The sequence below is a fragment of the Trichosurus vulpecula genome, chromosome 5, assembly GCF_011100635.1.
Source record: "Trichosurus vulpecula isolate mTriVul1 chromosome 5, mTriVul1.pri, whole genome shotgun sequence".
NCBI lineage: Eukaryota > Metazoa > Chordata > Mammalia > Diprotodontia > Phalangeridae > Trichosurus > Trichosurus vulpecula.
This window is the reverse complement of record NC_050577.1, coordinates 285,094,448-285,121,026: the sequence shown is the minus strand read 5'-3', so window position 1 is coordinate 285,121,026 and position 26,579 is coordinate 285,094,448. Positions and strand designations below refer to the sequence as shown.

Here is a 26,579-nt window from a genome sequence, read left to right as displayed (position 1 = left end):
TCCCATCTATGTTGGAATGCTCTAGAACAATGCAGATCCCAAGTGTCCCTGCCTCTTCATCCTGTTAATTTTTGTCTGTTGACCAATTAGTTCCATACCTGGACATACAGACAAAAAAGTAACAAAACTCCTTTCTTCCCTTCTAGAACTCCCCTAATGGATAATTGTTACTCCATATCATATATGCACTTCAGCACCATTGGGACATTGATCACTCTACTTGCGGGAATCATTGTTAGTCTCCTAACAGGTACCTGTTTCTAGTTACTGTTCATTTGAGGTAACATTCTCATGGTAATTTATAGTCACCTGTGTTACTTATTTTTACTATAATTTTGTTAACCATATTTGTTCACCATATTGTGAACATATGAATTATTTCCTCCAGAGAGATAAAGTATTTATTTAGTGCTTCCTATGTGCCAGATACTGTGCCAAGCAGTAGATATAAAAATACAAGCAAGCAGACAGTCCCTGGCCTAAAGTATAAGAAACTTACATTTTAGTCACATGAACTGAATTAACTAATGAAACTAAGAACTTCTTTAAAAAGCAAAATAAAATAGATAAAGCCCTGACTAATTTGATTTTTTAAGAACAGGAAAACCAAATTGCCAGTATCAAAAATGAAAAAAAAAGAAGAAATGAGAAATTATTTTGCCACCTATACACCCAACCCCTCCCCCCCAAACCTGACAAGTTAAATGACATGAATGACTACTTAAAAATGTAAAATACTCAGTTTAATAAGAAACAGAGAATTTAAGCAATCCACTATCAGAAAAACAAATTGAATAAGCCATAAATGAACTCCCAAAGGGGGCAAAAACCACAGGACCAGATGGATTTACAAGTAAATGCTATCCAACATTAAAAGAACAATTAATTTCAATATTGCACAGTTTGTGAAAATTAGAAAAGAGATCTACTAAATTCCTTCTAAAATGCGACTATGGTCTTGATACATAAACTGGGGAAAGTCAAAAAAGAGAAAGACAATCAAAAGCCAATATTCCTATTGAATATTGATGCAAAATTTTAAAATGAAATATTAGCAAAAGAACTACGATGACACAGAAATCACACATTATGACCAGGTTGGGTTTATACCTGGAATGCTGGAATAGGAAAACTATAAACGTAATTGATAATGTTCTAATGGGATGAGACAACACAGAAAGAAGAGATGGAAAGGGATGGAAAGGGGGGTAGGGAAGAGTGGGGTACCCAAGAGAGGGCAAGACTGCTGTGGAAGAGTAGGAAAAGAAGTCCAGAGAGTGGAATTAAGAGTATAGTGGGGCATTGCTGGGTCTCCTCTTGAAGTAGGGGTCTGGGCAGTCAGTCACCTGTCTGGAGAGTGGACCACAGGGTGGATGCTTCTTCAGGGTAAGAAGGGGGCTGCTGAGGAACAGGAAAAGAAATCCAAAACATGGAGTTGGAAGATTTATAAATGGAGAGAACCTGAGAAAAGGCAGATCAATAACAAGCATTTATTTAGCACCCACCATGGATGAAGCATTGTGATTGTTACTGGGAAGACTTAGATAAAAATGAAAACAGTCCTGCCCTCCAGAAGTTTAGTCTACTTGGGCAAAAAACATGTGCACGTAGACATATATACAAAGGAAACACAAGGTAACTTTGGCAGTGCTAGTAATTGGGAGGCTCATTATAAAAGGCTTCTTTTCAATTCATTAACCATTCTTAAAAAGAGCCTACTATGTGATGGGGGCTGGGAATACAAAGATATGAAGGAGACAGTCCTGACTCAAATGAGCTTATATTCTTCTGGTACAGGAGGCTGAGTCATTTGAGCCAATCCTGGAAAGAGGTGACACAGGAGAACTTCCTGGCATGGAGGACAATACATACCTCACCAAGTCAACATTCTCTGATCACTTCAATTTTTTTTTGGTTAAATGGCATGATTTGCCATGCCATGATCTAACTGGATGATAAAGAAAACCTTAAATAAATGACCAAAAGTTTTTATGTTGGATTTTTTTCTTCACATAAACAACTTTGATTTTTGAGGGGCAGGCATGGGTTATGGGCCTGTGATTTCTTCAGTATAGGGGTCTTTCTATTTGGAAATTCCCTCTACCAATGATCAGTAAATCAAATAGCTTATAGTCTCAGATAATTGCCTGAGGGTACTAAGAAGTACTGAATAATTTGTCCATGGCCACACAGCAAAAGCAGGAACCAGGCCTCCTGGGTTTGTTATCTGCCTTGCAGCCCTTAGTACCTTTCCATCTGCCCCGTAGCGGGACCCCCTATTAGAGTGTGGTCTCCTTGAAAGAAGAGACTGTCTTATTCTATTTGTATTGTTAGCATTTGGGATGGTACTTCTCCCATAGTGATTAATACTTTTTTTTTTTTGAGGCAATCAGGGTTAAGTGACTTGCCCAGGGTCACACACAGTAAGCGTCTGGGGCCAGGTCCTCCTGACTCCAGGGCTGGTGCTCCATCCACTGGGACACCTAGCTGCCCCCTAAATGCTTTTTCATTCAGTCATTTCTTACTCTATTTGCTCCTCTTTATTGCCACTCATTGTGCCTTATCTGTTTCCTGCTAGACTACATATTTACGAGATGAAAACAGGGCATTCCTATGAGATTTGATGTTTGCTACTAGCTGTGGCAGAGTACAATGCTCCCTTTGATTCATTTTCAGAATGTCACCAAATGTAAAGAATACAAATTAGCTTTCATAGTACTTGAATTTGTGTTTCTGTTGGCTGGTTGCCTGTAATGCCTTTTTATAATAGTCTAAGTAATTTTCATTCTTTTCCTATTTTTACAACAGCAAAAAGAACCATCCTATAACATTTTATCTAAGTATAATCTCCATAGAAATATCTATGGAGTCTCCTTTTCATACCATGATATAAGAAATATACTGTAAAGGAGTAACCTTCAGATTTATGGAGGTGAAAACTTTCTTCTTCCTGGATTTAAAAATTCCAGTTGAGGGATAGAATCCTGAAGCCTTGCTTATCCATAATGCCAGTGGAATTAATCAGAATACAAACAAGCCATCAGAACCTAAAGTTTCACCTTTAATTATTTGGGCTTCCACATTTTCAATGTGTAATTTTAGAGAATTTTAGAGAAACCTTAGCTCACATATTCATTGGACCTATCCTGAGAAGACAGCTGGGACTATTTTGGATTGTCCAGTGGAAAAGGGATCAGCTTTGTCCCCTTGATCATGGGCGGGGGTGGGGGGGGGGCGGGAGAAAACAGGGAACAAAATCTTGGCCTTCATGTAAGTAAAAGCTTTCTGAAAAGTAAAATCACTCAAAAAATGGGATGCCTTATGAGGTTCCCTAAAATGGAAGGTATTCCAGCCTCTAGGCTTGATCAGCACTTCAGTGCAATTTAGGGAATCCTAGAACATCAGAATGTACAGAAAGATGGACACAGAAGGTAAATCTGATGGCCTGAACATCAAGAAACTGATGACCTCTAGCAGGGGTGGGGAACCGTGGCCTCAAGGCCACAAATGGCTCCTCTAGGTCCTCAAGTGCAGTTCTTTGACTGAATCCAAAATTCACAGAACAAATCCTCTTAATAAAAGGATTTGTTCTATAAAACTTAGACTCAGTCCAACGGCTGCATTTGAGGACCCAGAAGGCCACATGTGGCCTTGAGGCCACAGGTTCCTGAGCCCTGACCTATAATTATAGGCAAAATAAGATATGTATACAAATAGACGTAATACAATTTAGAATATGGTAACCATAAAAGAGAGGTCCAAAGAATCAGAAGAGATCTGAGTAGGGAGAAGTGATTTGCTGGGAATATTATAGAGAGGACTGATGCTTCTTGTCAAGGTTGGATTAGGTGATTTCTGAGGTCTTTCCAACTCTATGATTCTGTGATGCTAGCTGGTCTTGTCTATCTTACCAACTTAAATTTTTTTCTTATTCTGTCCCAATCTTTCTGATTTTATATCTATCTAAGATCCCTGTAAAAAAACCTGAAGTAAAACATCATGTCAGATTTTGTTGATGTCTCAAAAGGACTTTAAAACAGTTGAAAGTAACCAGTAAAAATAAGAGTTATTAAAATGTCAACAATAAAAAGAAGAGGGACCAATTAGAAAGTATTCCTGCTGGGCAAATTATGCTCAGTAATGTGGTATTTCTAACTTCTGCAAAGGAAAATAATCTGGAAGTATGCACCCAAAGACAAAATATTCACAAGGACTTTAGGAGGTTCCAACCATCCCATGAATTTAGGAAAATAAAGTCATCAAGTAACCCTAGAACTTTAGACAACAGCCTCTGCTGAGAAGTGCCTATGCTCACTCTGGTATTTAGAAAAGCATCCCATGTCTCCCAGAATCCACATTAAAATCTACAAAACCACTAGATTTAATTGAGAGTTACAAATTTACTTTTGGATTAGAAATTCAAAACTGACTTTGTTTCACAGATTAATAACTTCAATTATGTTTTCTAAAAATGCAATGTCTATGTTTTTCAGGAGGAAGAAAACAGAGTTTAGATGATAGACTCTTACTAACCAAAGACGATTTTTTATCTAATTTTGACTTTTTCAAAAGGGTATGTTGCCTTTCATTTTTGTTACATAGACACCTGCATTTTATGGTAATCATGTCATGGCTTTTTCTCTCCTGGAAATATGGGGAAAAGAGACAATTAGAGATCGTCTGATATCTCCACCAAAGTTTCATTCCAGTGAAGTAAAGGTGACGCCTTGAAGGTTAAAGACAATGCCAATGGGAGCTTGGGTGGATTCTACTGATAATGGAAGGCCTAGTGCCTAGGGCTCTAGGACCAGTTTAGCCAAATCTATTTTATCATTAGAAAGCTGGTCATCACATGATGATTTCTTTTTCAGTCATAGCAACTTATGAAATCATATATTAAGCATATGGAAACACATGGCATATCATAGTGAAGAGAATCACCCTTGAAGACAGGAAGACATGGGCTCATGATGTGTGCTGGGAGTGTGACCTTAGCAAAGCCTTTTAGCCTCTCAGTGGTCCATGCAGATCTCTAAAACTATTAAGTTGAAGAGTAGCTGAAGATCTGAACTGGCAGAGGGAATTTTTTCAGTAAGAATCCATACCACTTAAAATCACAAGTATGGACCTCTCTCTCCAATAAATTAAGAGTGTAGCCAAATTACACATAGAGGGAATATCTCTTCCTAAAATAACTTGCAATGTTTAGTGATACATGTCTCTTCTGCATTATTCCCTTATCAGAATAGGAAATGAATTTAAGGAAGTTTTAAAAGAAGTAGAACATCTAATGTTGAAATATGTTTAATATGATTGTACGCATATAGCCTATATCAAATTGCTTGCTCTCTTGAGGATGGAAGGGAGGAAAGGAGAAAAAAGTTTGGAACTCAAAATCTTATAAAAGTAAATGTTGAAAACTTTCTTTTCATGTAATTGAAAAAAAATTTTAAATTAAAAAAAGTAGAGCATCATAATTTCGAAATTGTGTACGGACACAGCTTTCTCTCCTCTCCCTCCTGCCATTCTTCCCTTAGACTGCACCCTCACTACCTTATCATGGTGGGGAGGAGATCCAGAATTCTCAAAGACTATAACAATGGTGCGTAAACTCTCTCCATTTAAGACTTTTAATTAACTAATGAAAATGAGTTCATTTAAATTCTTAGTTTGAGAATTTAATTATTTTGCGAGAATATCAACTTTTTTGAATTGTGTCAAAGTTGAATAGTTACTTAGTCGGTCTTTTTCTCTCCACAAAGTAACTATCTGATTTCATAACTTAAATTGTTCCTCTGGAATGGCTTTGATTATAGGTTTGCTGTCAGATTTTTTTTTTTCTGTCATCCGAGGCCAACATTTCTAAATTCACTAGAAAGGTAGAGGTGAGTTTTTGTGGTCATAGAAGTCCACAAAGACCACATATTAAGGCACAGAAAGGCTTAAATTATCAATATAAGAATTTGTACCTTAGACATTTGTACCTTTATTTATTGTTGATTGTCTTAAGAAAGTGTTGCAGAAAATGTTAATAATGCAGATTAAACTTAAAAGCCTGCATTGGTACTTTTTTTTTTTTTGAGTGAGCACATGGTTAAATATTTACTAGCACCCTACTCCATACAGAAGTTGCAATCTGTACTAGTGGAGGGAATACCTACGCAGATGAATACCAACAATCCTCGATGTTTTAATGTAAATGTAATCATTTAACTTTTCTTTTAGGAGAAACTAATTTTAAACTCTCAACCTTACACAAATGAAGATGGTGGAACTGTTAATCCTACCTTTAACTACTTTGAAATGTACTCCACAGAGGGGAATAGAAAAACCAGCTGACCATATTGATGCAGGATGAACTTGAATGCTATGTTGGGCTTCTTTTATACTTTTCTAAAATTATTGAATTGAATTTAGATTTTGCTTTAAAATACATCTAGTGTTCGCACATGCTTTTGGTTTTGATTCGCCGGCCTGTTCTTTCGGCCTTTGGCTCGCTATGATCTTTGGTTGAGTCACGTGTTTGCTTTTGATTCGCCTGCCTGTTCTTTAGGCCTTTGGCTCGCTATGATCTTTGATTGAGTCGTGTTTTTGAGATTTTGGTCAAGCCTCACCTTATATTGCCTCCCTTGGTCCTGATACTGACCAACTTCCCCCAACCCCAATTCTCCCATGATAAACAAGAGGCTATGTCCCCAAAAGTTTGGGATTTCCTAAACCTAGAACATACCTGTCATCCAAAATGGATCACCTTCCGGAGATCAGATCATTTCTAAACTGCCTGAAATTCCTGAAAGTCTAACTTAATGTCATTTAAATTTGGAAAGTCTTCTAATGCTCTCAACCAGTGTCCTCAAAATCAAATTCAAATAGAAAAAGGGACCACTAATCTGTTCATAAGGATCCCTGTTGGCTGCATATTTACTTAGTTTTAAAATGTAACATTATCTATATTTTATTGTATTTTTAATTATTTTGTTAAATATTTCCTGGTAACATTTTAATCTGGTTCCTTGAGAGTGTTGTGTGCTCTGCGTAGCCCATTGGCTGAATGTTGGTTACCTCTTCTCTAAACAATTAGAAAGGATTTCTTTTTCTCTTCAATTTTCTCTTATTGAAAAATTGCTCATTTAGTTTAAGAATTTAGTTACTTTGCAAGGACATCAACATTTTTCTGAATAGTGCCAGAGCTGAGTAGTTGCACATTTAGCCTCCCCCCTTCCCCTGCCTCCCCCAGAATAAGGATCTCTTTGCAAGATTTTATTGCAAAATATTTTTTTCTATAAGAGTTGCAAAAGGAATGACTTGAGAAGGGAGTAAAGTTATCAAATTATTTAAAGTTAGATAACTATATATTTGAGAGTCAGTTGTTTTAGTGGAGAGAGAGATGGCCTCAGAGTCAGAGTGGTGTCCAGCTTCTGATGCAAACTTGCTGGGTTCAATTTCCTGATCTGTCAAATGAGGAAACTGGACTTCATTGTCTCTGAGGTCTCTTCCAGCTCTAGAACCATGATCCTATCAATGTATTGGCTATGTGACCCTGGGCAAATCATTTCATCTTCCAATGCCCTACTCGGCTCTAAGACTGTTCATTACAGAGCAAGCGTTGATCTTGTAGACCCCTCCCCAAAGCATTTTGAACCCCCAATACCTGAGGAAGGCCTAAAACATGGACTGGCTAATCAGGAGAGACATTTTTGGCCCACTCTGAGCTTAACCTACCATAATGCTTTGTGTACTCTGGCATAACAGACATGCTTTGCTCTCTGAGTAAACTCAAAATGCCCCTTCCTGTGTCAGCAAGTACAGGGCTAGATGAAGCTGACCAGGAGTATTCTTCTGTTTGACTACCAAGGACAAGGAGCCTTGAACCAGATACTATCTTGAATAATGGGACTTTTTAATGTTTTCTTATGTTATATTATGTCATGTTAATGGCAAAAGAAACACAGACATCCTGGATCTATAATTTCAATTGACACCTTGACATTCTCCTATCTTATTGTATTTACAACCTATCCAATTAAGAAATTCCTTTCTCATATCATGGTTAACCATATGGAGACTATAATTTTGGTTGACAGCAGGCATCCTGAGCCAGGAAAGGGGGGAAGGGTGAGAGGGAATTGCTCTGAAGATATAAGGTCTGCTTTGTCCATCCTTGAGTTCATTGTCTACAATATGCTCCCATGTGTATCTCTATACATGTTGTGCAAGTTTGAGAGAAATAAACACATATGCAGCCTAATTTTGTTTGTCTTTATAAGAACAAACTTAGTAATGGTTGACAGTACTCATTAATTAATAGAGTTTCTTTGCTAGGAATTCTCTGTATCAATGAACTCCCAAGTCTGGTTGCTCCCTTCCCAGATCCTCCTCCTTCCCCGCCAAATTCAACTAACTCATTTAGATACCTTTAAAAATGTTTAAATAAGACAATTTCTGATTTGTTTTCTGCCCCCTCAATTTTTAAGTAACAGTGTATTGCATTGTTACGTTAAGAAGTATCCAGCTCAAGACTTTTAAGAATAAAAACATAGCGAGGTAGATGATTGTGCATTAAGAATAATACACTTAGTCATTTAATAAGCATTTATTCAGGCCCTATGTGCTAGGCACTATGCTAGCAAAGCAAAGAAAAAAAACAAAATAAGTCATTGAGGACTTTATGTTCTTTTGGAATATGCAGCATATGCCTATATGCATGTGAGGATTAAACAATAATTTAATAATAAGCACATGCATCCTGTGACTCAGTAATTCCTTTTTTTTTTTGAGGGCAATCAGGGTTAAATGACTTGCTCATGGTCACCCAACTAGTAAGTGTCTGAGGCCAGATTTAAACTCAGGTCCTCTTAACTATAGGACTGGTGATCCATCCACAGTATACCACTTAGCTGCCCCTGACCTGGTAATTCTTAAAACCTATTATAGTGTGGTGTGATTTGAGAGTTAGAAGGCCTTCCTGGTTCTAATTATGACTCTGCTGGTTAACGTTGATGCGATCCTTGAAAATTCACTGAACTATATGCTCTTGGCTCCAGATTTCCTCATTTGTAAAATGGAGATTATAGCATTATACTAATTATTTTACAAGGCTATTTTGAGGAGTGTATTTTCTTTGAGATCCATAAAGCATATAGAAATGTAAGCCATTATAATTATTATTATTAGGAACAAAATTCCAGTTTGAATCTCTTAACAATTTCTGAAGTAAATTGGGTGGTGAAATTTTATAATTTTTAAACAAATAATTTGATTGAAATCATCTTGAGCTATTTATCTGGCCAATAAATATGGCCACAGTGCCATTTATTTTACAACTTTGCACGTTTAAATGCATACTTGTACCATATATGCTAATTCTGACACAGAAATTACCCATATTTATCATCCCTCTTTCTATTTGAACTGAGTGTAAAGTGATTATGATATTATATACACATCATAGGAGTGTTAAGGCTATATACTTCTTGTCTATAGAATTCTAATCAAGGAAGATTCCATGATGATGATGACAAGCAACTATGTAGTTCTTAGTGGCTTGCAAAACACTTAATGTATACTTGTGTATATTATACCTTTCAATCCTTTGAGGCAGGTATTGATAACCTTTTTTGACAGATGGCAAAGCTGGGGTTGAGAGGTTAAGTGAGTTGTCCAGGGTTACATAACTCACTCTTTCCACTAGCTCAGAGAAGAGTCTGCTCCTGAAAATGGAAGTGACATTAAACATAAACCTTAACAAAAGTAGAACTTGTGAATGCAGCTCCTTTCTTTTTTAATTTTGGTGTCTTTGGTGGACAAAAACAAATTGGTAACTGTATTGGTAACTGTAGCCATGTTAGTGACAACCTAACTGTTACAGGGCTTTTAGGTGATGTTGAAAGTACCAAAGATTTTCTGTAACTGTGTGTGAACTAAGCATGGTTTCAAGCATTTAAATACCTATTCTACTATTTAAGGCAGAGAAGCCATCTAGAAGAAGAATGAATGGGCTATCAGAAAACCAGGGTCCAATTCTAGGTTCTTCCATTAATATGCTATACACAAATGCACTATAGCAAAATGGATAGAGTTCTGGACCTAGGGCTCACAAGAGTTGGGTTGGAATCCTGACTTTCCAGCTTACTAGCTGTGTAAGCATGACCAGGTCCCTGAGCCTTAATTTCCTCATATGAGAAACGGGAAGAATACTGGTAGCATCTCCCTTGCATTCATACATAATAAGAAGTAAAGCACTATAGACAAAGGTCTGCTATTCCTGTAATGTCTGATTTTGGTGTAGTTATTTAACTGCTGATGAAAATATACTTAACACTTGACTACCTCCCAAGATCAATGTGAGTTCAAATCAAAGAACACATCATATGTTTTAACTTTTTTGGTAATAGGATGTTACATAAAACTATATGCAGTTATCCCAAGAAAACAGGGTGTCCCAAAAGTTATAGTGCAGTTTAAGCTCTCATAACATTGGGAAACCCTTGTACTTTAAATTCCCAATATAATTGAGAAAATAAATCCAACAGGGGCAGGTTGTATGAAGATTTTTGTTGATCAACTCCAATTTATCCTGCATATAGCTTGTTTGTACATAACTGTTTCATGTTGTCTCTCCCATTAGATTCTAAACTCTTTGAGAATGGGGACTGCAAACTGAAAATCTCCAGTCCATTCTCTGATTGGTTGGTTGGTTTTTGTCCTTCATTCTCGAAGAGGACCAAAACTATATTGCTATGTTAGAGTCAAGTTACAATGTGTCTGACTATGGCTGATCAGACCAATATGAGCTTGGAGTGCTCTACCACAGGTCAGGCACAAATAGTCCTTATTCTCTTAATTTGTGCATCTCCTGTTTCTTTTGAGCTGCTTCAATTCTGCTTTGCTCACAGAGCACAGCACCTTTTCTGATGAGGGCATGCCATGCTGGGTGGTTCTGTGCCAGTGTCTCCCATGTCACACAATCAATTCCTAAGATCTTTAGAGAGACCTCGAGCGTGTCCTTATGTCACTTCTCCTGACCACCATGTGAATGCTTGCCTTGTGTGAGCTCTCCATAAAATAGTCTTTTAGGCAAGTATACCTTGGGCATTCAAACAACATGGCCAGCCCATTGGAGTTGTGCTCTCTGCAGTAGAATCTGAATGCTTGGCAGTTTAATTCAAGAAAGGACCTCAGTGTCCAGTATCTTATCCGGGCAGGTGATCTTCAGAATCTTCCTAAGACAATTAAAATGCAGTGTTTCAGTTTCCTGGCATGGGACTGGTACACGGTCTATTCTCTAGTAAGCTGCCAAAGTGATCTTCTGAAGAGAAGGTCTCCTGACCATGCCACCACCTTATTCAATAAATTCCAGTGGCTCCCTATTGCCTTTAAGACCAAATATTAAATCTGTTTGGTATTTGAAACCCTTCATAATTTGGACCCTTTCTACCTTTCCAGTCTTCTTCTATCTTACTTCTCCCTACACGTGCTCCGCAATCCATTGACAATGGGAATGTGTTCTTGCTATTCTTGAACAAGACATTCCACTTCTGACTCTGAGCATTTACACTGGCTTTTTCCCTATCCCTACAATTACCTCCCTTCTCATTGCCCCTTTCTGGCTTCCCTGACTTCCTTCAAGTACCAGCTAAATCCCATCCTCTACAAAAGAGTCTTTGCAAATTCTCCTCAATGCCAGTGTTTCCTCTCTGTTGATTATTTCTAATTTATCCTCTATAGTCTTGATTATACATAATTGTTTGTGCATTGTCTCCTCCATTAGACTATGAGTGCCCTGAGACCATTAATGGGCTCTGCCTTTCTTTTATCCCTAGTGCTTTGTACAGTGTCTGGCATGGCTTATATGCAGTGCCTGCTTAATAAATGCTTGTTGACTGACTGATTTTTGCTTTTAGTGTGCCAAAGAAAAGATATGAATATTGTATTATGTTAATTCCCAAATGTGGTTACATGTTGGACATGACTGAAATGACTCAACAACAAAAAATTTATCATTAATCTAGTATCTAAGCATTTCTACCTGACAGAAAGAGATATCCAAGTTGGTATAGTTCCTTCCACTTATGGTCCAATATATCTTTCTTCTCCAAGATGATTTAAAGTTACATTTACAGTAATCTTGAAGAAAAAAGTCACATATGTCAAAGATACAGTTTTGAGTTAATATTCCAAAATAGCCAATTTGGAGTTCCTTCCAGGACTTTGCCCTCCCCACTCCCTCAAGCATTGAAAAGCCACCCCATACTAAGATCCTAACCTTCAATGCAAAAGAGGACATCACCCTTAGGTAAGTCCTGATACCAATCACTTCAGGCGTGGGGAGATTATGATCTTATCCTAGACACTAATCTGAGTTTGGTTATGAGTGTTAACCCATTTCCCTAAGGAAGGCCTTCTGTTCTTGGCCTTCTATACAGGTCAGGGATAAGACTGGAAAGGGTTTTTTTGTTAGGAGAAATAGATATTTTTGCAGAGCAGCTCCCAGCTAGTCATGATTACAGTGGAGATTCGTGGAAGTAAACCTTCCATGTTATCCTGTGGGGAAAAAAGGACTCTGTTAGATATGGTCTTTGCTATTTACTTCATTAGTTCACTCGGAACTGACTGCATTATTATGTGGAGAGTATGAGGAGCTTTCTGTATGTTGTGTGGAAGTTAAGAGTTGTATCGGTCAGGGAATTTGAAAAGTTGTTTTGTTTCTTGCCCCGTTGATTTGAATGGGAGAAAAGGTATATGTGAAAAGAAATCCAAGAGAAAACTCAGGAAACACACGCTAATGCTTTAGCTGCAAAGATAGTAGGAAGATAAAGATGTACGCAGAGCAGCTCCTAGCGAGTCATTGTTACAGTGGAGTTTCAAGGAATTACACCTTCCATGTTATTCTTTGGGAAAAGGCACTCTACTAGATATGGTGTTTGCTATTTACTTCATTGGTTTACCTGGAATGACTGCATTGCTATGTGGAGAGTATGAGGAGCTTTCTGTATTTGGTGGGGGAATTCAAGTGTTTTCTTATTCAGAGCATTGGCAAAGTTTATTTGTTTCTTTACCTTTTGACTTGAATGGGAGAAAATGTGTGTCTGAAAATAAATTCAAGAGAAAACTCAGGAAACACAGGGTAATGCCTTAGTTGCTGATATAGTTGGTAGATAAAACTCTATGGAGAGCACATTATAGCTAGTCATGATTACTTTTGAGTTTCATTGGATTAAACTGTAGAGGCCCAGCTCTGAGAAAGTCCATTCTGGGATAAGATACAGGCCAGAGGCCTGTTCTTACCCTTGGGCTGATAACTCCACACGTGGGCTCTCCATCCCTCCCTCCGCATACACATACTGCTCAGGATGAAGGCTCTTCAAGCCTCCTTGGTACACGTGTGCTCTGTCTAAAACCCCCATGGCACACACATGCTAAATACCACCTGTGGGCTATTAACACAATGTTGTTTATAGCAAAAGGGGAGCTAAGCATGAGGAACTCATGCATTATGCAAATGCTTCACACGTGGATTTGTTGGTTCTGCTTGCCTAAAAAGGTATATAAGCCCTGTTCCTCAGCATAATAAATGGAGCTGTTCTTTACTCTTCCGCCTGGCCCGTGTTATGTGTTTTTCTATCTCCGGCCATTTCAACGCCACGGCTGCTGGCAGCATTTGATCATTTAATAAGAATTCCAAATAAGTGCTAGTAATTTACACAATGGGAAATGACCTGTTTTTAGTCACCTTTACTTAGGAAGATGAGACTTTCTGACTTCAGGCCCAGCACTTCTATCCACTGCACCACTTAGTTGTCCCTCCCAAAACAGGAAAGGATAAATAGCTACTATGTTGAGGACATCGTCAGTGACAGTGTGAATCTAAGAAGTCCTAATGTAATCAGGATAAACATAAAAAGTTTTACACCTTGAGTTTAAGGGAAAAAAAACCATGCTATATAATGATCAATGGCATGTAGAAAAAAAAGACCAGTAGGGAGAAGCATATTATCAGCTGCCCAAAGATATTTGCACAGGTTAAATTTGTTCTATTTTGCCCTAGAATATGAAACTAGTAGCCACGGGTAGAAGCTAGAGGGAAGCAGATTTTGGCTCAATATAAAGGAACAACTTTTTAACAACTAGGGCTTTATAAAAGTGGAATGGGCTACTTTGGGAGGCAGTGAGTTCCCTATTACAATGGGATCCTCAAATGGCAGCTGGATGATCACTTGTTGAGGATGTTATAGATGGGATTTTGTTCAAGTACAGGTTGGACTAGATGTTTAATGTTAATCAATGAACAAACATTTGTTAAATTGGAGTCAGGAAGACCTGAGTTCAAATGCAGCCTACCTGTGTAACGCTGTGCAAGTCACTAAAACTCTCGGTACCTCAGTTTCCTCATCTGTGAAAACGGGGATAATAATAGCACCTACATCTCACAGTCACTATGAGGATTGAATGAGGTATTTGAAAAGCATTTGCAAGCCTTACAATCTTATGTAACAGCTAGCTATTAGCACTATTACCAGTAACAACAATAATAAACATAAGATAGTTTTCAGATGGAGGTAACTGGGAGACTAGGAAAGATGTCATGTGGAAGGGGATCTCCTTAAACTAAGACTCAGTAGAGACTAGGAATTCTAAGAGGAGAAAGTGAGGAGGGAATGGTTTCCAAGTATGTGGAAGAGTCAGTGCCAAGGCGTAGACATAGATTCCTTCCCTCTCTTAAGTTTTGTTGACTCTTTGACTGGACTACAGTAGTGTAATATCAATTAAGTTGGGTGTCTTTGATTGAGTCTTATTAGGTGCTAAACCCCAAGCTCCAACACCTACCTACTAGGTGCTAAGCCTGTGCGGGCATGAAGCCCTCAGAGTCCTAAGGGGAGTTGCTAAGACCAGAGCAAATAGTAGGAGCTTGAGTTCTGGTCACTCAGATGACGTTTGATGATGGCTGAAGAGTGTATAAAAAGAGAGAACAGTTATTTGCTTAGGGCTCTCACTCTTGAAGGTGTGTTGATATGGAGACCCTGGTAACTATGCATTGAGATTTGAAACAGACAAGGTCTGTCTGTCGATGTTTGTAATTTGTTTGTATTTGCTCTGAAGTTCAGGGTGCTGGCTTTTTTCCCCTGAACTAAGTGAATGATATTTGTATGCCAGATTAAAGTAAGATTGTTAACCCCTTCACATTGCTTTTCTTAGTAAAGCAGATTAAAAGAACCTGTGTTGGCAGCTTTCTGTGTGCTGGTTGTTGGTGGGCCTTACACCCCTACAGCAGCTGCTAGCAGATTATTGAAACAAGTGGATGAGGTAGAAAAAGGATTATGGTCAGAAAAGGAAGAAGAGAAATGAAAGAGGGAGGGAAGGAAGGAAGGAAGTATTTATTAAATGCCTACTATGTACCAGTAACTGTGCTAAGTGCTTTACAAATATTATTTTTTATCCTTACAACAACCCTGGGAGGTAGGTGCCATTTTATCCACGTCTGACAGCTGAGAAAACTGAGATAGACCGAGGTTAAATGCCTTGCCTAGGGTCACTCAGCTGCTAAGTGAGGCTAGATTTGAACTCAAGTGTTCCTAACTCCATTGTCCCACTGCACTACCTAAGCTCCCTTTAGGCAGAGAGAAAAGTGGGAGGAAAGAACCAATATGGCAGAGTAAAGGAAGGGACTCCTGGCTTGAGCTCTACCCCTAAACCCTTCCAAATACCTTTTAAAAATGATGCTAAACAAATTTTAGCAGCAGCAAAACCCACAAAAATACAGAGTGAAACACATTTCCAGCCCAAGACCACTTAGAAGGTCATCAGGAAAGATCTGTTGCACCAGGGTGAGAAAGGAGCAGCAGTCCAGTGCAGGCTGCACCAGTACTGGGCCACAGCAAACCCAGAGTAGGCCTTGGCAGTGACTGAATCAGCAGTGGCAGTGGCAGCAGCCACTTCTGGAACTCTCAGCCCACAGATGGTAATGGGATTGAGCAACTGGTCAGAAGGAGATTATAAGAATCTTTTTGCTAGCACTGAGACAGGACTCTGTTGCTTTCCCCCTACTCGGATCCAGGTCACATTCCTGGGTGGAAATCCCAGGGAGAGGAGGAGCACTAGCATAGTAGAGCTTGCAGGCACAGTAGAGAGGGAACCCTGCTCACAGTTCCAGGGTAGAAAGGGGTGCTTGCAGTTATTCACAGACTAGACCGGAGGCCGCTAGAGGAGTAAACATCTATGCTTAGATCACACTATCTTGGAAGAATGGAAAACTTACAGGTCTCTGGAAGTATCTCTAAAAACAGCTGCACAAAACCCCTGAAGCTTGGCATAGTGCACCATTCCCCCTGGAAGCAGAGCCTACTTTAACAAAGAGTGAAAAGTGAAGTTATAGGCTGGGAAAATGATCAAACAATGGGAAAAACTCTATTAAAAGTTACTGTGGTGACAAGGAAAATCAAAACACATACTTAAAAGATGGAGAGAGGTGGGTGGAGCCAAGGTGGCAGCTAGAAGGCAGGGACTTGCTTAAGCTTTCCCCCAAATCTCTCCAAACACCTGTAAAAAATGGCTCTGAACAAATTCTGGAGCTGCAGAACCCACGAATTAGCAGAGGGAAGCAGGTCTCCAGCCCAGGACAACTTGAATGGTTGCTGGAAAGGGTCTATTGCACAGTGTTGGGAGAAAAGTGTAGCCCAACATGGGCGGCACCAGGTCCAACCAGACTGGGAGTTGGGGGAGCAGGCCTGAGGGCCATGAATCACTGAGCTGTGGCAGTTGCTAGACTTCTCAACCCACAAACGCCAAAGACCACTGATCAGGTTAGTGGGAAACTGCTGGATTGAGTTGAGGGCAGTCTGGGGCTCAGCCCTGTGGGTGGCCGAGGTGGCACAGCAGGGTAGAGGTGGTGCAGACATCACAGTGGAAACAGCAGGAAGCTCCTGTGGCTGCTTCTAGAGGTCCAGTGTCAGCTGCTTCTGGAGTCCCTGGCACACACAGTGGGACTAATCAAGTGGCGGATCAGAATGGGAGTGCAAGAAGCACTTTGCTGGCAGGTTCTCTTGTTGTGCCCTGCTTGGATTTGGGTCATGATCCTGGTTGGAGGTTCTTGGGGGAGGAGGAGCGCGGCTGTGGCAAAGCTTGCAGTGATGGTGGAGTAGAAGTAGCTCTGTAAACAGCAGCACAGTCACTAAACCTTGGGACAAAGCACTCTCTACTCCACAAGTAGTCACACCCTGACAAAAAACTCAAAGCTCAAGTAGTTGGCTGGGAACATGAACAGGCAGGGAAAATGCTCTCAGATTCAAACTCAAACTTTAGAATCTTTTTTGGTGACAAAGAAAATCAAAACATACAACCAGAAGTCAACAAAGTCAAACAGCCTACATCAAAAGCCTCCAAAGAAAATAGGAATTGGTCTCAGGCATGGAAGAGCTCAAAAAGGATTTGGAAAAGCAAGTAAGAAAAGTGGAGGAAAAAATGGGAAGAGAAATGAGAGTGATACAAGAAAACCATGAAAAACAAGTCAGTGACTTGCTAAAGGAGAACCAAAAAAATACTGAAGAAAATAATACCTTAAAAAATAGACTAACCCAAATGGCAAAAGAGCTCCAAAAAGCCAAGGAGGAGAAGAATACCTTAAAAGGCAGAATTAGCCAAATGTAAAAGGAGGTCCAAAAAACAAATGAAAAAATACCACCTCAAAATTAGATTGGAGCAAATGGAAGCTAGTGACTTTAAGAGAAATCAAGATATTATAAAACAGAACCAAAGGAATAAAAAAAATGGAAGACATTGTGAAATATCTCATTGGAAAAACCACTGACCTGGAGAACAGATCCAGGAGACATAATTTAAAAATTATTGGATGACCTGAAAGCCATCATCAAAAAAAGAGCCTAGACATCATCTTTAAAAAATCATCAAGGAAAACTGCCCTGATATTCTAGAGCCAAAGGGTAAAATAGAGATTGAAAGAATCCACCAATCACCTCTTGAAAAAGATCCCAAAAAGAAAAGTCCTAGGAATATTGTTGCCAAATTCCATAGTTCCCAGGTCAAGTAGAAAATACTGCAAGCAGCCAGAAAGAAACAATTTGAGTATTGTGGAAACACAATCAGGATAACAAAAGATCTAGCAGCTGCTACACTAAGGAATTGAAGGACTTGGAATATGATATTCTGGAAATCAAAGGAACTAGGATTAAAACCAAGAATCACCTACCCCAGCAAAACTGAGTATAATGCTCCAAGGCCAAATATGGATTTTCAATAAAATAAGAGGATTTTCAAGCTTTCTTGATGAAAAGACCAGAGCTGAATAGAAAATTTGACTTTCAAATACAAGAATCAAAAGAAGCATGAAAAGGTAAACAAAGAAGAGAAACCACAAGGGACTTACTAAAGCTGAACTGTTTTGTTTACATTCCTACATGGAAAGATGATGTGTGTAATTCATGAGAACTTTCTCTGTATTAGGGTAGTTAAAGGGAATATATATAGACAGAGGGTACAGGGTGAGTTGAATATGAAGGTATGATATCTAAAAAAATAAAATTAAATTAAGGGATGAGGGAGGAATATATTGAGAGAAGGAGAAAGGGAGAGATAGAATGGGATAAATTATCTCACATAAAAGTGGCAAGAAAAAGCAGTTCTGTTGGAAGGGAAGAAGGGGCAAGTGAGGGGGAATGACTGAATCTTGCTCTCATCGGATTTGACTTGAGGAGGGAATAGCATACACACTCAGTTGGGTATCTTACCCCACAGGAAAGTAGGGGAAAGTGATAAAAAGGGGGGGGTGATAGAAGGGAGGGCAGATAGGGGGAGGAAGTAATCAAAAGCAAACACTTTTGAAAAGGGATAGGGTCAAGGAAGAAAACTGGTTAAAGGGGCACAGAATAGGATGGAGGCAAATATAATCTTTCACAACATGATTATTATGGAAGTGTTTTGCATCATGATATATGTGTGGCCTATGTTGAATTGCTTGCCTTCTCAGGGAGGGTGGGTGGGAAGGGAAGAGGGGAGAGAATTTAGAACTCAAAGTTTTAAAAGTAGACACTCAAAAAAAGTTTTTTTCCATGCAACTGGGAAATAAGGCATATGGGGAATGGGGTATAGATATCTATCCTGCCTATAAGAAAGTAAGGAGAAAGAGGATGGGGTGGGCAGTGGGGTGACAGAAGGGAGGGCTGACTGGGCAATGGGGCAATCAGAATGTATGCCGTCTTAAAGTGGCGGGAAGGATAGAAATGAGAGGAAAATTTGTAACTCAAAATCTTGTAGAAATCAATGTTGAAAACTAAAATATTAAATAATAAAATATGAAAAATTTAAAAAAAGACAATAACAAAGTCAAAGCTCCTACATCCAAAGCCTCCCCAACCAAAAAATTAGGAATTGGTCTCAGGCCATGGGAGAGCTCAAAAAGAACTTTGAAAATCAAATAAGAGAGGTAGAGAAAAAAAATTGGAAAGATAAGTGAGAGTGATGCAAGAAAATCATGAAAAATGAGACAATAGGAGACACAAAAAATACTGAAGAAAATAACACCTTAAAAAAACAGACTAGGTCAAGTGATAAAAGAGGTCCAAAAAGCCAGTGAGGAGAAGAATACCTTAAAAAGCATGATTAGCCAAATGGAAAAGGAGTTATCCATCCTAAATTAAGAAAATAATTGCTTAAAAATTAGAATGGAGCAAATTAAAGCTAATGATTTTATGAGAAATCAAGAAGCAATAAAAACAAAACCAAAAGAATGAAAATAAAGACAATGTGAAATATCTCATTGGAAAAACAGCTGACCTGGAAAGGAGATCCAGGAGGGAGAATTTAAAAGTTATTGGACTACCTGAAAGCAATGATCAAAAAAAGAGCCTAGACATCATCTTTAAAGAAATTATCAAGGAAAACTGCCTCATATTCAAGAATCAGAGGGTAAAATAGGAATTGAAAGAATCTACTGATCACCTCCTGAAAGAGATCCCAAAATAAAAACTTCCAGGAATATTATAGCCAAATTCCAGAGTTCCCAGGTCAAGGAGAAAATATTGTAAGCAGTCAGAAAGAAACAATTCAAGTACGGTGGAGCCACAGTCAGGATAACAAAAGATTTAGCAACTTCTACACTAAAGTATAGGAGGGCTTGGAGTATAATATTTTAGAGGGCAAAGGAACTGGGATTACAACCAAGAATCACCTACCTAGCAAAACTGAGTATAATCCTTCAGGGGAAAAAATGGCTATTCAGTTAGTAGAGGATTTTCAAGCATTCTTGATGAAAAGACCAGAGCTGAATAGAAAATTTGACCAAATTTTTTGACCAAATTCAACCAAAATTTTGAATAGAAAATACAAGACTCAAGAAAAGCATAAAAAGGTAAACTGGAAAGGGAAACCATAAGGGACTTAATAATTTTAAACTGTTTACATTTCTACATGGGAAGATGATATTTGTAACTCAAAAGACCTTTCATATTATTAGGGTAGTTAGAAGGAGTATATATCAACAAAGGGAACAAGTATGAGTTGAATATGATGGGATGATATCTAAAAAATAAAACTAAGAGGTGAGAAAGGAATGTACTGGAAGGAAGAGACAGGGAGAGGGAGAATGGGGTAAATTATCTCACATAAAAGAGGCAAGAAAAGTGTTTACAGTGGACAGGAAGATGGGGAAGGTAAGGGAGAGTGAGAGAACCTTATTCTCATCAGAATTGGCTCAAAGAGGGAATAACATACACACCATTTAGGTATAGAACTCTATTTTAGCCTGCAGCAAAGTAGGAGGGGAAGGGGATAAAAGCAGTGGGGGGTGATGGACAGGAGGGGATATTGGGGGATGGGGTAGCAGAAGCAAAATTTTTAGGGGGGACAAGGTGAAAGTAGAGAGAGAATAGAAAAAAATGGGAGAGAATAGGATGAAGCAAGTGTCTCTGACAAAGGCTTCATTTCTCAAACATATAGAGAACTAAGTGAATAATTTATAAAGAGCCATTCCTGAATTGATAAATGATCTAAAGATATGATCAGTTTTTCAGATGAAATAATCAAAGCTACCTATAACCATATGAAAAAATACTCTCCCTACTGATTGGAGAAATGCAAATTAAAACAATTCTGAGGTACTACCTCATGCCTATTAGATTGGCTAATAGGAAAGAAAAGGTAAATGTCAAGGAGATGTGGGGGAAAATGAGACTTTAATGCACTGTTAGTGGAGTTGTGAACTGATTCAACCATACTTTAGAGCAATTTGGAACTATGGCTAACGGGCTATAAAACCCTTTGACCTAGCAATACCACTACGAGTGATGGGGTACTCAAACCCCAGTCCTAAGACCATATCTCTCTCCAGCCCAAAGACCCTGTCACTGGCAATAACTCGTGAGTGGGCCCCAGTGGGGTAGCTATTTCTCCCTGTTACAAGAACAAGCTGACCTCTGTAGAATTTCCCTTGTATGAACAGGACTATCTTGTACCAGCAGAACTATCATGTACTGATTGCCAGTTACCATATACAATTCATAGGTCAAGCTATAGACATCAGGTCCCAAGGATATCTTGTTATAGAAATAGCAGACCAAAAACACTCCCCTTAGAAGCACCACCTCCAGGCCATGCCAGTAGTGAATGATGCCAGTGGCCAAGGTACACAAGCTGTATGTTCCTTTGGCAGCTGACCACTGCTTTATTCCCATTACCCTCCTAATTAAGCATACTAGGCACAGTCACTGAACTTTTTTTATGTAAGGTTTAGCATCACCCCGATTAGGTTGTGGGTTCCCTAAGGAGCTCCACACGTTTTATTGGCCTTACAATAAACTTTTGCCACTTGACTGGAAGACTGATTGAGTCCAATAAAACTTTTCCAGGTGACTCCACCCTGCACCTCAATAGTTTGGGGCTCCCTGTACCCCTAAACCATGTCACTAGGTCTGTATCCCCAAAGAGATAAAAAAGAAAAGTACTTATATGTATAAAAATATTTATAGAAGCTGTTTTCTGAGGGTAAAGAATTAGTAGTTGAGGGGAAGCCCATCAACAGGGGAATGGATGAATAAGCTGTGGTATGCAATTATGTTGAAACGTATTGTACTATAAGAAATGATAAGCAAGATGCTCTCAGAAAAATCTGGAAAGACCTACATAGGCTAATGCAAAGTGAAAAGTACTGTGTACAAAGTAACAATATTGTAAAAAGATGATGTGAATGACTTGGCTATTCTCAGCAATACAACAATCCAAGACAACTCTGAAGGTCTTATGATAAAAAATGCTATCCATCCCCAGAGAAAGAACTGAGGTCTGACAGATCGAAGCAGATTTTTTCTACTTTTTTTTAGTTTTTTGGTCTATGTTTTCTTTTACCACATTACTATTATGGATGTTTTCCATGACTACACATGTGTAACCTATATCTAATTGCTTGCCTTCTCAATGAGGGGGGCTGGGGAGGGAGGAAGGGAGAGAATTTGGAACTCAAAGTTTTAAAACAGAATGCTGAGAGTTATTTTTACATGTAAATGGGGAAAAACAAAATACCAAATATATTTTTTACAAAAAGAATAGTGGGAAGAAATGATATAAATCCAGGGTCAGGACTTTGAAGGAGAAATGTCCTTCCTTTTGATATGCAGGGAAGCTACAGCAGAGAGTCAACCAAGGTAAAGGAAAACCAGCTGGAGAAACCTCCTTGGGTACTATCCCAAATTCTATTGCAGACAATTTATTTGGTAAAAATATCCTCAGGGGAAGTCACATGAATTCAAAAGGGAATTGGAGGTAATGCTGTTAGTTTGCCCTGTAGCACGGATTTTTCTTTAGCATTCTCCTCCTCCTCCTCCCCTTCCTCCTCCCCTTCGTCCTCCCCCTCCTCCTCCTCCCCCCTTCCTCCTCCTCCTCTTTTTCCTTTAATCCTTCTTGGCTCTTCAGGGGCTGGATCTCTAGAGGCGCACCATCTTTGATCTTAGCTGGAGAACACATAAATAGCAGATGAGCCATGTTAAACCTGAAAATTTGGTTGAAGGAAACAACAGAGCTAGGTGATAGAAAAATCCATGTTGTTTATTTTCCCTTAAAGCATAGCTAAGCTAGCTTACTTGTACATACAAGGAGTCAGAGCATAAGCTCTGGATTTCTGAACAAAGGAATGAGAAAACTTACATACGTTATTTTAGCAGACCCAGCAAGCCTGTATTACCTCATGTTTATGACCCCCATGTATGTTTAACCATGATATAAGAAGAGGATTTTCCTTAATGGAATAGGGTTGTAAAGAATGTTGACAAAGTTCAGTTAATATTCTCTCTTGGGGTTTGGTTTTCATCCTTTAATGGCTAACAGGGGTAAGAATGTCCTTAGGTCAGTCTGATCTGGCCTTGTTGACAGAGGTAAGGGTATTTCCTGATTACACTTTTAGAGAACAAAGAAGCCCAGGTCCTGGATCTTCTTCCAATTACTCATTAATTCAGGCTCTGGGTCTGGTTGAAATTAAAAATGATATAAAATGGTATAAAATGTTCCACATTTCCTCCTTTTGGTCAAAGGCAAACTGGAAGTTTCACCTTAAGACCAATTAAAGTATGGAAAAATGTCTATCTTCCTCAGGGGTGAAGTTCTAAACATCCTTATCTAGGTGGATTCAGGTTTTTTTTCTTTCTGTGGTTGGACATCCCCAGAGATGGGCAGTAATTGTAAACTAATTGTAAACAAGCAGAGGAAGCAAGTTGCAAGGGGGATCAGGGTAGGGAGTATAATGGCTAAAGATACCAAAGACATAGGCAAACAGTCTTGGGAATGCAAGGGACTCAGAAAGGGAAAGAGCAGTTCTTTGTTCAGCTTCTGGTCCAGACTCTTGGGAAAAAGTTGTCTGCGTCTGATGCTGTCCCCTTCAGGCTCTTTGAAACTAGAGGGCAAGGTCTCCTATGGGCTCAGATGTTCACTTGGGAGCCGGGGCAGTCCTCAGATGTGACAGAAGGATCAAGGAGTCCACATCCACAAGTTGGCAGCTGTAGAAGTAGTCAGATCTGACAGGAGCTCCCAGAACACATATGATTTGATAATTGAGAGAAAAACAGCACAATAAAGGTCCCAGCCATGCAGGGCTAAGTTCAAACAGTGAAATGAATGGTTCAATATCCCAGCCACACAGAGCTGAGTTTAAACAAATACAATAAAGTTCTTCTTATAATTCACAAAACTGCATAATTACATTGAGTCAGGTACAGACCAAACCACTTAGATGGTTCACAACAGATTGGTATTGAGACGGGGAAATTTACATGTCACATGTTTTACATTTACACATTAGATAACCAAGAAAACTTAAACATGAACCATACAAAGTAATGCAATCATTATTAACAATATTGACTAATATTAAATTCCTTGTATCCCAGTAACACAGTACATATAACATCATAAACCTCAGTCATGCCATGTCTCTTTGATGGCATTTACAAAATGAACCACAAACCATTCTTAACAAAGCTTAAAATGTTTCTGATTTAATTCCAGCAATTAATTGCATAATTTGTATCACAGTTACATATTCCCAATGTCTATTTAAAGCATCACTTTTTTTTTCCAGATGCCTGATTGTAGTTATTTGGTCCCTAGATAGTAAAAGAGAGTTCTGCTTCTCTGGTTCAGATCTAGAAATTCTCAGATAATTCTTACTTAATATAACTTAGTACAATCATTTAAATTTAGTTCTCCCTTTTTTTTTTGAAACTTCAGAGTATTTCAGTTCATATGTCATCTGTTGTTTCTATCCTTACCTAAATTTTGTACCTGGTATAAGAATCCTTTAAAATATGAAGGTCCAACCACAAATTGAATTCATCTTCCTTTTAAAATTATCAGACAGATACCTTAAAAAGGAGATATAATTTCACTTGTAACAATATATTATACAATTTTCTTGTGCAAAAATCCTAATTTAAGATCTTATTACCAACTTATTTACCATCTTATTACCATCTTATTTCCATGACTGATAAATTTTGGAGCCAATTATATACATCTGTATATAATTCTTAGGGGAATCAATCTGATCCTGTTATTTTCTCAAAAATTTGCTAACCCTTTTTTTTATTTGACATCTATCACATTACATCTTTGCCTTATTGCTTTGTCTAACCATTTCCTCCTTTTGGAGGATGTTATCTCTGTATAATTTCAATTTTTATTTGGTCATGAACATAAGTTAAAGTTGTAAGCTATTCATTCCTGCATCCTATTATAATAACTCAGAGGTATTCCAATATTCATCTATTACCTAATAGATTTAGCATTGTGCTTACAAAACTTCTTGATAATAAAAATTTGCTATGAAAGAAAAGAGGGACAATGTCATATATCTGTAGCCAGAATGGACTTTGTTTTCTTTGAATGACTCAGCTTGCCTCCTTGAGCTTCCCTGGACGCCGGGGCTTGCTCTTCCGGGGCAGGACCAGAGCTTCCTGTGTGATGAGTCGTGGCGCTGGCTGAGGGGAGATGTGTTAACGTGGTCTACGCTGGGGGAGGGGCCAAGTCAAGAACCAATCTGCCCTGGTCCTTCAGGCGGCGCTTGATGATGTCAAAAACTCTATAAGAGGGGAGAGGACAGCTTGAAGATTCTCCTTTCCTTTTCCGGTTGGAGCCAGAGACACCTACAGCCGAAGCTGAGCTGCCGGTAGCAGAGCTGACTAGAGGCTAATGGGTAATCTTCTTACCGTAGAGGGGAAGCATGTATACTATTTTGCCTTATACCATCTCGCTTCTCTGTGGCCTCCTGGTTACCCTTATAAGGTGGACTTATTGAGCCTGGAAGCTTTTGATGAAAATATCAAAATGGGGATGCTGGTTTGTGGGCTTGTTATTGTGGAGTGTAAATACATGCTTTAGTTCTCCTGCCTTCTGCCTAGAGAATTCCTTATATCCTGCAGTTCCGGACCTTTTAGGCACATATGAGATTCTCTTTGAAATCATAAATTCTGCCCTTCCTAATATAATATCTTAACAGAAGGAAAGAATTTCTTTAGCTCTGTTTGATTCCAGGCATGAGTCATATCTGATAGCCAATCATATAGTCACTAGGTGCTGAAAGCAGAGCTTAGGAGTAATAGGTGGGGATTTTCCTTTTCAGAAAGGAAATAGCAGAATTGGGAAATAGAGTCAAGAAGATCCTACCTAGGCCGTGTCCAAGGTTGTCTTCAAAACTTTTTCCCAGGCACAGATATCCACCTTTAAAGTTCTCGGCCTGTAATGGCTGCCATTCTAATACTGGCTTCATGTGACCTATTCCTGTAATCAGAGCTTAAACGATATTAAATTGTAGTCCCATAAAATCTTAAACAGCAAATAAATATCTTTCAGATAGGACTGTTCCAAATTTCATGAGCTAATAATTATCAAATCAAGCTACATATTTTTCCCATCTTCTAAATACTTTCTCATGCTCTTTTTCAACTTACTTAAACCATCTGAAACTAGTATTGTCTCTGGACAGGAGAGGCTTAGCTAACTCCCATTGGTCCCCACACCTTCTTATCTGCCTTTCATATTTCCAATCAAACCTTTATTTACCTTTCCAATATCTTTCAAACCCATTATTC

General features: G+C 38.8%; 1 protein-coding gene across 1 annotated transcript in view; it reads left to right on the top strand.

Moving 5' to 3' along the window:
* LOC118851354 (sodium-coupled monocarboxylate transporter 1-like) overlaps positions 1–6,339 on the top strand; it is a 42,000-nt gene extending 35,661 nt beyond the window's left edge. The window contains 3 exon segments of the mRNA XM_036760799.1: positions 147–250; positions 4,494–4,573; positions 6,226–6,339. Of these exon segments, the coding sequence (XP_036616694.1) occupies positions 147–250; positions 4,494–4,573; positions 6,226–6,339 (298 nt within the window).
* The last annotated feature ends 20,240 nt before the right edge of the window (positions 6,340–26,579 follow it).